The sequence below is a fragment of the Pogoniulus pusillus genome, chromosome 17, assembly GCF_015220805.1.
Source record: "Pogoniulus pusillus isolate bPogPus1 chromosome 17, bPogPus1.pri, whole genome shotgun sequence".
Taxonomy (NCBI): Eukaryota; Metazoa; Chordata; class Aves; order Piciformes; family Lybiidae; genus Pogoniulus; species Pogoniulus pusillus.
The window spans coordinates 16,906,098-16,918,906 of NC_087280.1; the positions used below are offsets into that span (position 1 = coordinate 16,906,098).

The 12,809-nt window shown below is 42.6% G+C and overlaps 1 protein-coding gene across 19 annotated transcripts in view; it reads left to right on the forward strand.

Moving 5' to 3' along the window:
• The window catches only part of MEGF11 (multiple EGF like domains 11), a 408,774-nt gene that overhangs the window by 365,773 nt on the left and 30,192 nt on the right, over positions 1-12,809 (forward strand). For all 19 annotated transcript variants that reach the window (XR_010305406.1, XM_064157920.1, XM_064157921.1 and 16 more), the window contains 5 exons: positions 2,658-2,786; positions 5,069-5,197; positions 5,911-6,039; positions 8,878-9,006; positions 9,176-9,409. Coding sequence is in view for 18 of the 19 variants with exons in the window: in XM_064157920.1 (XP_064013990.1) it covers positions 2,658-2,786; positions 5,069-5,197; positions 5,911-6,039; positions 8,878-9,006; positions 9,176-9,409 (750 nt within the window). In the remaining variant the exon portion in view is untranslated. The remainder of the gene's footprint in view (positions 1-2,657; positions 2,787-5,068; positions 5,198-5,910; positions 6,040-8,877; positions 9,007-9,175; positions 9,410-12,809) is intronic.

Genomic DNA, 12,809 nt, shown 5'->3' on the forward strand with positions numbered 1-12,809 from the left:
GCTGCCACCACGTGGAGCAGAAGCACTTCTTTTATAGAGTATGGCCTGTTGTCTTTGTCAGCATCTGTGTTGGGATCACAAATCTTCCCCAATTCATCAGTATGCCATGCTGCAGAGCAAATCGGCTCCTACTTGAAGTAAGTCTTTTGAGAACTGGTTTTCTGTACATATGAAAACTCCAGCCTTCAAGTGATGTTATCTATCTCCATCTTAAAGATGCAATAAAAATATTGCATTGAGCTGCTCTATAGAGAGCATTGGATCTGAATAATAGTACAGCATCTATGAGAATCTAGGCTGACAGATCATTTTAGTTGTTGCTCTGTGATATGAGGGCTTTTCTTTCCCTCTCTCTCCTTATGTCTGTGTATTGTCCTTTTCATTGTGCTTGTTTATTGTGTTTAGTTTTATCTCTTTTCACTCAGAGAACTATTCTGTTTAGCACATAATTTGAAAGGTAAAATCAACTTTATCCACTCCTACAGATAAGTCGACAGGACACAGAAACACATGCAGAAAACAACAGTATGCACGTTCTTGGGTTTCTCCAGAGTAAGAGTGAAGGATGGCTTATTGTATAGCAGCAGATGAATCACAGCTCAGGGTTTTAGTCTGTGGCTCATTCAGCCAGGATAGATTGAGGTCACCTGCAGAGATTCCGTGTGAGAAAATGAGGCTGAAGTGGTAGAACAGTTGCATAATTTAGGGAAGTGCCTTAATCACTTTTTTGACATCACTATTATTTACCGGGATCCAAGTCCAGTTCCATTTGTTACACCCTTTGCAAAGATGGACTGTATGTTTTATCTTGTTTTGAAAATACATCTGTTTTTGTCAGGGCACACAGCCAATAAGGGCACAGAAATGAAACATTTCATTCATTACTGAGCAGAGCTTTCCATCAGCTGTAACGTTAAAGATTTCCAATGATGTGGTGGGAGGGTGAAGATCTACATGTCTATTAGTTTTATGTCACTGCACTTTGGCCTCTATAAGATGACTCCAAAAAAATATTTAGATTTTCTTTTCTTCCAATTTCAGAAGTAAGCTGGATGGACAAACAGGAAGAGATATTAATTCTCTTAGGATGCAGCACATCTGTTTGACAGCTCTTGGTCAACTACATAGAAAATCATTGAATGGTTTGGGTTGGAAGGGACCTTTAGAGGTCGACTAGTCCAACTCCCCCACAGTCAACAAGGACATCTGCAACTAAAGCAGGTTGCTCAGAGCCCCAGACAACATGACCTGGAATGTTTCCATGGACAGGGCATTGACTACCCCTCTGGGACAGTGTCTCAGCACCCTCAGTATAAAAACAAAATCCTTGGAAACCACATTTGCACCATAAATGGATACTTATTACAGCAAGGGCTAGGGGAGAGGAATAGGTGGACAGATGCCAGAAGAGAAGGATGACATTTCAGCAATTGGATATTGCTTTATTTCTGGGAGTAGTCTTCCACCAGACTTAAATGGTAAAAATACCTACAGAAGTGGCAATCTTGCTTCTGATTCCACTTATATGGTTTGAATCTGAGAGATGCTGGGAGTCTGCCTCCCACCAGCATAACTGAAAGTTGCTCTTCAGCATAGCCTAGTGTATTCGATCCAGAAGGGATCATGGCAGTGATGAGTTAGGCACTCTGGTGGACTTTATATTACAGAATCACAGAATGTCAGGGGTTGGAAGGGACCTTGAAGGGTCATTTGTCCAATCCCTTTTCCAGAGCAGGATCACCTAGAGCAGATCACACAGGAACTCATCCAAGCAGGTTTTAAATATCACCAGAGAAGGAGACTCCACAACTCCCATCACCAGGGAAAGTGTTGCAGCACCACATTGTGCTTGATGCATTTCGTGGTGGTCATGGGATAACAGGAGAAAGGTCTACAGCTCTTTCATCTTCCTCTTCCACATCTGTCAGGTATTTTATGGGTACTGTCCTCCTAGTACAATGCCCATGGCTAGCATATTTGGTCATCACTCCAGATGACAAGTTTTGCAACTTTTGGTCCATTCTTACTGTCATCATTAGGTATTAGTATGATGCCAAGGAGTTAGGTTCTAGTGACAGACTTGTAAGTAAAAGTCTTCATTACTCATCATCTTTTGGAGGCTTCCTCGCTAGGCTGATATTTAGTCCAAAACATTACTTTTCTACTTTCATTGCTCTTATTGTTGAGGTTTTAGTCCTCTGTGCCATCATGGAACCCTCTTTCAGGGCTTGTTCCAAAGGACCCCCTTGGCCAAGTTCCCAGACCCATCCTAGCCACTTTTGTTTGCTGCTACTCTGTGAATTCTCCTCAACTTTACTGTTCTCTTCATTTCCCAATAGCCCCTTTTCTCTGTTTTCTTTCCTCTTTTCATCCTTCCATAATGCCTTTCAATAATTATACTCTTCTAACTACATTAGATTTATTTTCCAGCAGAAAAACACATTTTGAGACCACTTTTTTTTTTTTTGTATGCCTGGGATGTAAGCAAACAAAATGGAACTTGATACTTTCTGCCTTGCCTAAAGTTTTTCTAGCCAAAAGAAACCCCAAAACCACACTTGTCATTACTTTTATCTCTAACTGCTCAATGTTAAGTCCTTTGACTTCCTCATGGTCATTATGGAGAGCCTTTGGTTAACTGCCTTACGTTTTGACAGTCTGTCCTAGTGGAAAATACGGGAAGAACTGTGCCGAGGTCTGTCAGTGCACTGAGAACGGGACTTGCAACCCCATCGATGGATCCTGCCAGTGTTTTCCAGGCTGGATAGGCACAGACTGCTCTCAGAGTAAGCCAAGTCTTCTTTTTTCCATCTCCACTTTCAGATATTTTCCCTGTTTAGACTTTTCTGAAAGTTGAAGACAGAGTCTAGGGAAATCCCAGGAGTATTAGGGCAGGCAGTGCCTTACTCTCTTTAGAGCTTGTTTCTTTTAATTAATCTAAGTTCACTTTGGCTCGAGTTAGTTTCTGCATTTGGAATTTGCAGAAGCTGTTACCAGGTTCTATTACAGGAAAGGGAGGTCACAAGCTCTTATCAGAAAAGAAAGCTCCACACTCCCTTTTAATTTCTAGATGGATTCCCTTTTATTTATTTTTTGAAATCCTTTTCTTTCCACCGTCACATTAGAAATTGTCAACCAGTAAACGTTTTCATGTACCAAGCCCCCAGAATGGAGAAATTAGGCAGCTGAAATATTTCTATTAAATGTAATTTAATTGTAAAAGTCATTGTGAGCTTGGAGGGATGGAGGATTTCTTCTTGAAAATTGCTCAGGTAGAAGATTGGCATTTGCTGATCCCAAAGTGTCATTTCCTGAGAGCATCCCTTAATTGAAGATAGATCACAGAGGGAAGCAATATCCTATCATTCAGAAATGTTACTTCATATTCAGGATGCAACTAGCATATTAGACAGCATTCCAAAGTAAAATATATTAAACTTCAAGTGATAAAGTAGGAATCGGATAAAAACAGACGGCTGTAATTTTGCTTTTATTGTGTGTCTTCCACAGGCAGAATATTGCTGTCACTCAAAAAGAGAAGGGAAAAAAAGATAGAAGGCTCCACAGATTCCTCATTATATTTAGCCATATAATTGGGAAGTGACTGTTAGTTGCTGTTAACCTTGAAAAGAGATGGTTTCTTCTTACAGCGAGGCAGCCCGGTTCGACAGCAACTCTTCCCAGGTTAGCAGGCAGAAGGACCTGACGATAGCTACTTGGTCTTGGATGAACAAAGTGGGAACCTGACTGTTTCCTCAGTCACCTTCTTGTGAAGGTGTAAATCTCCCAGCATGATCCTGGCCTCTCCAGCCAGGCTCCTGTTGGCACCTGGCTGCGTGTACCCAAGTCCGGTACCAAGCTATTTCAGTCAGCCCTCCTTCTGCACCAGTTAACCTGGAATGACCGAGAGACGAAGCTGCAAAGGAGATAATTTTAGCTCCAAGTCCAGAGCCAGTTCTGGAGACACTGTCAGCCCCTGCAGCTCTGGCTTACAAAGCCATTGTACAAGTATTTCTGTTGCTTGTAGCACACACAGGGCAAATCCTGTTCAGCTGTACATTGTGTGAGCTGGGTGACCTTTTGTTTGATTTACGTCATGGTGGGGTGGGTTTTTTCTGCTGTTCATGCTGGCTTGAGAGATGTCTGTCACATGCCAGAAACTCACATTTATCCTCAGGTTTAGAACCAATGGCATGCATGGAAATAGGCACCGCTTCTGTACTTTCAGGTTTCCTGGGAACTGTGCCTTATTAATTCATGTCTTTAATAGGAAGCCGTGGAAAGTGCTTTTTAAAGCAAAAACATAGTTGTTCTATTGAAAGGTTATCATCATTTTGGATCTTTTAGTCTGGCACTAATAACTGTAACTTACTGCATTCAGTTTTGGAGGGAGGCTTAATATAACTTTGGGTGAAGTATTAATATTGTACTGGTAGAAATATAAAATAGACCTGGAGATTTTAATGTAATATTAGGCCCATCAACAAAAGCAATCTGATTTTGTGGATGGAAATTCGTGCTGCAAAAAGTTTCCTTCACTTTTTTTACATCGTTTGAGTGGCACTCCGTGCTTCAAATGGATGTGGTTATTTTAGTAGTTGATTTTGCAGAGGAAAAGTAAACCACAAAGAACTGTGCTTTACTGTGCAAGACTTCCAGAATATCAGAAAGAAAATTAAATGACCTCCATATCTGAAAACTGTCCAAATAACCTTCCCAGATAGTGCTGGTAAAGCAGGGAGAGTGGCTACAGCACTTCAGGTCGTGTTGAGGGCTCCTGTTTCCGTGGTTCTGAGCGCTCATATGCAGCAAAGACCTGATCTGCACAAGCAAGAAACCCCTTGTGCCAGGGCAGGGCAGCGTGGGCGAGGTTGTAGGTTGGCACCTGGCTTTGCAAAGCCTGGAAGAGCCAATCCTCACTGCAGGCAGGCCAAGCCCTGCGATGGGAAGTTCTGCCTTTGCTGGTGTCTCTCAGGTTCTCCCTTTCTTGTCGCTCCTCCGCAGCACTAACGCAGCATCACTGCTTTGCTTTTTTTTGTCAGCTGACAAATCTTTTTTATTTTCATAGCTTGTCCCACTGGTTTTTGGGGCCCTGATTGTTTTCATTCATGCAACTGCCACAACGGAGCAATGTGCAGCCCTTACGATGGAGAATGTAGATGTACTCATGGTTGGACGGGGCTCTACTGCACTCAGCGTAAGCTTTTCAGAGGCACCCTTGTGCCAGGGAATCTGTCAAAGTATGTGCTGCTACCTCGTGTCTCTTCCAAGTATTGCAGTCTTCCCTGGGAAACCACCTGCTCCTTCCTTGTGGTAACTTCACATCTCCCCGAGGAAAACAGTCCTGAAGCTTTGCAAGGCTTTCCGTGCCTTTGGCAGTGGATAAAGGAGGGACCGATCACTGGAATTATTGATTCATGGCCAGAACTTGCACAGCCCATGTCCCTGTCTTGTTCAAGCCCCAGTGTGTGTGATCTGGTCTAGGAGAGTGAGATTTCTCATCTTACTAGTGAAAGTTATCAGCACTGTGTGAAAGAGGAAATCAAATTTTGGTGTGCCTTTTGAGAAGGCTTTTTCACTTGCATGTAACGGGTTGGTCTCTGGCCTTTTAGAGTTTCTGTTCAGCCATCTTTCACTTCTGGAAAATGTAGTTTGTAGAGATGAGTCAAGTTTTTGTTCTTTTGAAACATTTAAAAGGCAATTCTGCAAGATGGGGGAAACTACTTCAGGAAAATTGGCTGCTCTGTAGTATTGCTGCATTTTAGATCAAATAAGTGTTATTGAATATACAGGGGCTGGAAAAAAATCCATAGATTTACAGCCCTACATATCTTGTTTGTTTGCTGATAACACATCTGAGCTTGTGCTTAAGTTTCTTTCTTAGCCTTTCCTTATTCTGATTCTTGAAAGGTTGCCCAGCTGCTTTTTATGGGAAAAACTGTGCCAATGTTTGTCAGTGTCAGAACGGAGCAGACTGCGATCACATCACCGGCCAGTGCACGTGCAGAACTGGATTTACAGGCAAACAATGTGAGCAAAGTAAGTAGCAACGTGACTTTATTTTCCTCTTTCTCTGGGGAGGGATTGTAGTTTAGATTTCTTTGCAGAAATAGGCTCTTAAATGAGGTCTTGAAGTCAGCAAGACAGTAACCCCAGGCAGTTTATATAATCCATAGGGAGAGGAAGGCATCTCTGGAAAGCTGGGCAGTCTGTTTAAGCATGAAGGAATAGAGTGAGTGCTCTACAAATCAGGCCCTTCTGTTCCCAGCCTGAAGTCAAGTGTAATAACACACCCAAGGCAGCACTGACCTGTTTTGAAAACGAGTGGGGCCAGCAGGTCAAAGGAGATTCGTTCTTCTCCCCCTCTACTCTGCCCTACTGAGGCCACACCTGGAGTATTGTGTCCAGTTCCAGGCTCCCCAGTTTAAGAGAGACAGGGAACTACTGGATAGAGTCCAGCAGAGGCTACAAAGGTGCTGAGCCTGGAACATCTCTGTGAGGAGGAAAGGCTGAGATGTGGGGCTGCTTAGCCTGGAGAAGAGCAGCCTGAGAGGCCATGTTCTCAGTGCTCACCAAGAGCTAAGGGGTGGGGTAAGAGGATGTGGCCAGACTCTTTTCAGTGGTGCCCAGTAACAAGACAAGGGCCACAGGCACAAACTAGAACCCAGGAGGCCCCATCTGAACCTGAGGAAAAACCTCCTTGTTGTGAGCCTTAGAGCAGACTGCCCGGAGAGGTTGTGGAGTTTTCTTCTCTAGAGCGATTCAAAACCTGGACATTGCAATCTTGGGCAAACTGATGAAGGTGACCCTGCTTTAGCAGAGGTGTTGAACTAGATGATCCAACAGAAATGGATCTTTATTTAGTCCTTTCTGGTCTCTGCCTTTAGGGTTATATTGGGTCTTTCTTGCATAAGTTGTTGTGCTATAGATGTGGACTAAATAAAGATTCATATTTACCATGAAAGCAGATGAAAGGGAAAAAAATAACTTGCTGGGTTTGGAAGGATTTGTATTTAACTTGAGTGGTGAGCAAGTGTTTAACAATGAGCTTCAATTACCTTGCAAAAGTACTAGCATATCTTACTGTAGTTGTCAATGTCTTGCTGGCATGTTTAGCACATCGTGCCAAATGGCTCCTTTGAAGAACAAAGAATGAGAGTAGTAGAAACTGTGTGTGCTGTAGCTGAATAATTACCTGTTTGTCCAGTACAGCAAATCAAAAGAAAATTCTCACACACTTACTTGGATTCTAAATGCAGGGAGAAATTCATCTCACCTTACCAAGGCATTAAGTCCACAGGGTGTCCAGCCTTCTCCTTGTTGTCACTGAGGTAGTACAGCCATATTCCTGCTAGGCTTGGCAAGTGAAAGCTTCTCAGTTCTAGCTTACTACATGGAGCAAAGCATGTATGTCAAGACCAAATCTGCATGCTGGTATGGGATGCCATGTAGTATCACTGAAACTCTGTGAGGGACCAACTTGCTGTGGATTTTTGTGCACCCCTAAGTGCATTCAGGAATAAAGCAGGAAACTGAGAAGTTCTGTAGTAGAACTGCTTCCCAGCAGATATTATACAAAGAGCTACATTTTTAATTTGATCTCTGCACAAAGCCTGAGGCTTTCTGTTCTGTCCAAGCTACAAGTGCATTTATTTATTTGTTTTTCTGCTGTTTAATCTAAATGCATCTCTTCATTAAGACACATTCCTTCTCACAATCCTGCTGACTGGACAGTCACACCACATTGCCCATGAAATGTCTTAATGCAGACATCACTTTTGTGCTGCAGTTCAAATACTCAGACCTTGCTCATTTTAAGCAGGTTAGAGGCTAATAACAAAGTGATCATTAATTGCAATACTTTCGTTTTTTCTTGTTTGAAGGCCTGCAGATGAAAGAAAGAGATAAAACTTTAATGCACGCTGCAAATCATTACACAAACACTGGTTGCTGTTCTTTATTTAATATTAAATTTTGGCTATTAGGAGTTACTTAGAGACAGACACTGGGGAGATAGCATCATGCTGTGCAAAACATTTGCAGTGGCACAGAAGTCACATCTTAAACCAAACAATACATAATGTAAAGAACCATAGCCTGTGTGCATCCTCACCAGAGAAGTAGGACATGACAGAAGTTGTTTCTTTCAATTTATTATTGAACAGTGCCTCAAGAAGTACAGTAAGCTGCCTACAGATTTATTCTAATAACCCATCATGGTAATTGAGTGAATAAATTTCTCAGCTGGACATTCAATCATTTTCTATTTGATAGCCATACAAAGACAGGATAGAAATCCCTTCTGTATTAACCATTCTAATACAGCAGCAGAGCAAATCAAACCATTCAGATGCTCAGTTCTGTAATTCCACCTGAAATATTGTGTTTATCTTCTAACACGAGTGAAGATAAGTATGAAAGCACACAGGGATGTGTTTTGTAAAAGCTTATTGTGTTCTTATAAAGAGACACAAAACTCTTCTTTGCTACTACCCCCATGAAAACAAATATACAGAGTTGATGGAGAACGCTGTGCTCTTTCAAGATGTCTGCAGCCGCTGAGCTCATGCCCTGTTAAACTCTTTACACTCCTGACATATATCAAGAATTTAAATCCTCTGTGTGTATTATTGGCTTCATCCTTGTGAAGTCTTGTGTGACTTTTCCAGAAACTTACAGCTTCAGAAGTAATACTTCACAATGTACATGAAATACATTTATCTCCTGCTTTAATAATCATCTCATGCTAAAAGGTTATCCTGGAGACACCGAAACCAGGAGAGTCTTTTCTACTGGATTTTCCATGGCAAGTCTTTCACTTATTGCTGGGAAAAAAAATAGAATCTTTCCAATCTTTTTTTTTTTTTGCCTTCCCAGAGTGCTCACCAGGAACATTTGGTTATGGTTGCAAACAGCTCTGTGAATGCATGAATAATGCTACGTGTGACCATGTCACAGGTACTTGCTACTGCAGTGCCGGCTTCAAAGGAATCCGATGCGATCAAGGTACAGTGAAATTCTTCCTGTAAAATATTTATCTCTCTCTCTCTATCTCTCTCTCTCTTTTTCTCTCTCTCCTCCTCCAGTGATGTACTTGCTTAAAAAAAAAAAAGTAGTGTTCCAAAAATGAAATGCACGATTCAATTTACAGTGTGTTATGAATTACTTTTAACAGCGGCTCTTATGATGGAAGAATTAAACCCCTATACTAAAATTAGCCCTGCTCTTGGATCAGAGAGGCACTCAGTGGGAGCAATCATTGGAATTATTATTCTCCTTCTAATTATTATGGTCTTGCTGGCACTGTTTGTGTGGTATCGACGGAAACAGAAGGAGAAAGGCCATGACATGCCAAGTGTATCTTATACTCCAGCCATGAGGATGACTAATACAGATTACTCACTTTCTGGTAAGGGTCTTTTTATGTTAATCAAATATAGACTCATATTCCTGTATGTTGGGGCAATATCAGCTTCTGTGATGTATAACATGTGTAACCAAGCCTCCAAAAGAATGACTCTTCAGTTCTTCCCCTGAATACCATGAGCTTCTAATACTCAACAGGGACAGGAAAGCAACTGTAACTTAAAACTGATTTTAGCTGCTTTGTAGATGGAAGTTTACTTGACACAGGCTGTACCTATGCAAGAAATGTGCTGCATGGAATACACCAACTCCACTTTTGTAAACCAGCTGCATTCATATTGCAGCACAGAGTTTCCCCTTTGTGATACCTTCAGAAGAAGACTCTTTTTGCTTTAAGAGTAGGGCTGATCATCACAAGGTTTTCTTTTGGTCCATGTTGCAGTTTGTGATTTGGGGCTTCCTATTTGTCGTCACTTGCTTCTGCCTGCAGACCAGTCCCTGGCGTCTAGAGAGCGGGTGGGAATTTTCTTCACAGGAGCTGATGAAAGCAGGAGGGAGGAAGGCTCCCTAGGATTGAAAAAAAGTCATACTGAGATCACATTTCTTGCTTCTTTCTGTCTTCTGCTACTGCTATGGAGGACAGCTTTTCTTGACAGATGGGCTGAACTTTGGAGGCTGTGATCTCATTTTTAACACTGTCATTGTTCTTTGTTGCCTTATGGCAAATATCAGAAAGGACACCAGTAGATGGTTTTACTTGCTTCTTGTTTCCTTTGATCTGTCTCTAGTGGGGATCTCCTCAGGGTTTGCTGAACTCTGACTGCACTCTTCTTCTTCATTTCCCTTTAAATAGATGAAACTGTAAGTCCCAGTAGATACAAGCTCCTGAAAACAGTGAGAAGTTGTCATCACAGCTCTGCTTTCCCACTCCTGCACTGCCTGTTTTTATTCTGCTTTCTGGTCTAAATGCATGAGGCCCAGCCACTTGTTGCTGCCTTTGACTTGGCTTCTGTGCTGTCTCAGGATGGCACAGCTGGAAAATTCATCCTAGACTTCCTTGCCAGGGTGCACCTGGAAGAAACCTTCCCCTCCAGTCCAATGATATAACTGCCTGGCTTTGGCTACAGCTAGGACTTCATCAAGGAGCTTCTCTGATGGCAGCATGACTACAGTCCTCCTACCAGGATCATGGTTTGCTGTGATGGTATATCTCATACTGAATGCTCTTTGCTGAACACTGTGGACTAACCTCTTATTTAGACCTCTCAGTCCTCCAGCAGAGCATCCCCTTTCTGATAGCTACAAGATAGGGGGGGGGGGGGGGGGGGGGGGGGGGGGGGGGGGAATCAGCCTTGGACCTCCTCCTATTGCCTCTTATTTTTGAATGTTATCTTTGTGGGCTCTTGCCTAAGCTGCCCATTTGGGTTAAAAAATGTATGAAAGTCTTGCCAGAGAGGCCTCATCTAATCCTTGGCTAGTTGTCAGCACAATTTGGCCTGAAATTTGTCATTTCAACATCATTTGAAGAGCCAGACCATGAACATGCAAAAGACAACCATGGCACATCTCAGCAGCCATAAGGCTCTGAGGTCCAAGAGAGCAGATCACAGCCACTGGCATGGAAAAATGTTCTGAGCTGTCCAGCAATCAATTTCTTCCATATTGGCACTTTATCCATTTATTTACAGAGCCTGGTACACCTCATTTATTTCTGTGATTTTCTAGTTAATGGATGTGTACCTCAGCATGCTTAAGAGGCACAACTTAGAGATTTTAAACTAAGGAGAGGTTAGGAGTTCCTGACTGGTGTAATTACATTTCTCCTTCCAGCCAAGGGAACAAAAAAAAACAAACCCTTGGTTGTTTTTTCTCCATATTTTACCATAAATAGAGACTTCCAACCTGACCTGATGGTATCTCAGTCTGCAAGAAACACAAAAAAGGCCAATGCTGAGAAAGGACACTTTCATTCCTTGAAGTTAACATAGGCAGATGAGTTTTCTCCTCAGCAGCAGGGAGAAAGCCACTATGTTTGAAGACATTGGAAGCCCATGGCTCTCCTTGCAGGTTGTGTCTTTGTGGGCGTTGCATCAACCTGTGCAATGTTCTTCCCATTCCACTGAGGTGCAACCACCTACCCCAGAGTTCCTTATGCCACATGCTGCATCAGTGCTTGAGGAAGAAAAGTCTTTTGGGAATGGCTGAATTCACAGATGCATCATAAATGTCTGAGGGATCTCATCCTTCAGCTGCATTGAACCTAGGATCTCTTCTGATCCTTGGGCAATGCCAGTGAATTTAATTCTTGCCCTTATGGCATCACTGCTCTGTGTCAGCTTGATTTGTTGTTGTGATCCCCAACAGCACCAGGTCGGTGCTGTTGTATAGGATCGTTTTGGTTGGAAAAGACCTTTTAAGATCATTGAGTCCAACCATTCTCTAACTCTATGAAGTCTGGTGCTAAGCCATGTCTCAGCACCATATCTCTTTCTCTTTTAAACACCTCCAGGGATGGGGATTCAACCACCTCCATGGGCTTCCTCCAGAAAGAAACTGAGTAATGTTTTCTTCCTGTTCATTCTGCTCAGTAATGGGGATGCAGAGACTGGATCTTTTCTTTCTTATTTCCTTCTTTCTTTGTGCAATCCTTTTAGCTATATACATTTTATCACTCAGGAAGCTGCAGCTGAGTGGGGTCAGCTGTGTCTTTCTGGAGGTCACAAGACTAGTTTTCTTCTTGCCTCCCCCTGCTATCTAAGCTTGCAGAAGAAGTCTAAAGTTAGAAATCACATTGCTCCATCTTCACCTCATTATAAATTGTCTGCAGGTATCAGCATTGTTTCAAGTTTTGGTCTTTAGAAGGGCACTTACAAATTCTAGCCCAGGGCTTCTGAAGGCTCCCTGCCAAATTCTGACTGTCCTCCAGTATATTCTCCTACTGAAACTTTCTCTCCGTCAGTCACCTTCCCAGCTTTGGCCTTACCAATGCTGTTTTCAGCCTTTTGCATGCATAGAGCATAAAGACGGCAAAAGCTGCTGATGTGCATCTTTCCCAGCAGAAGATGGTGAGGTGGATGCTGGGACAAGATCAGAGATAAGAAGCAAGGACTCATTGCATGGCTGGATGGCAAAAACAACGTGTATGTGAGTGCATGTCTGCATTTCTGTGTGGCAGTGGCCACTGAAGGACAGCAGCAGCATGACACCGAGGTAATAGGGACCTCAGACTTCACCTGGAGTTTTGTATGTGGATTAGGGGCAGAATACTATGCTGATGTACTTGACCAAAAATATAATCCCATGTAAACCCATGGATTACAGCAGGAATTCTTCCTAAACAATGACTGCAGTATCCAGCCCTATATGGGGCATAACGTGATGGGGAACCTGAATCACCACTGTTGTGTTTTGCTTGTTTGATCTTGTTAGAGAAGGGCTGCTGT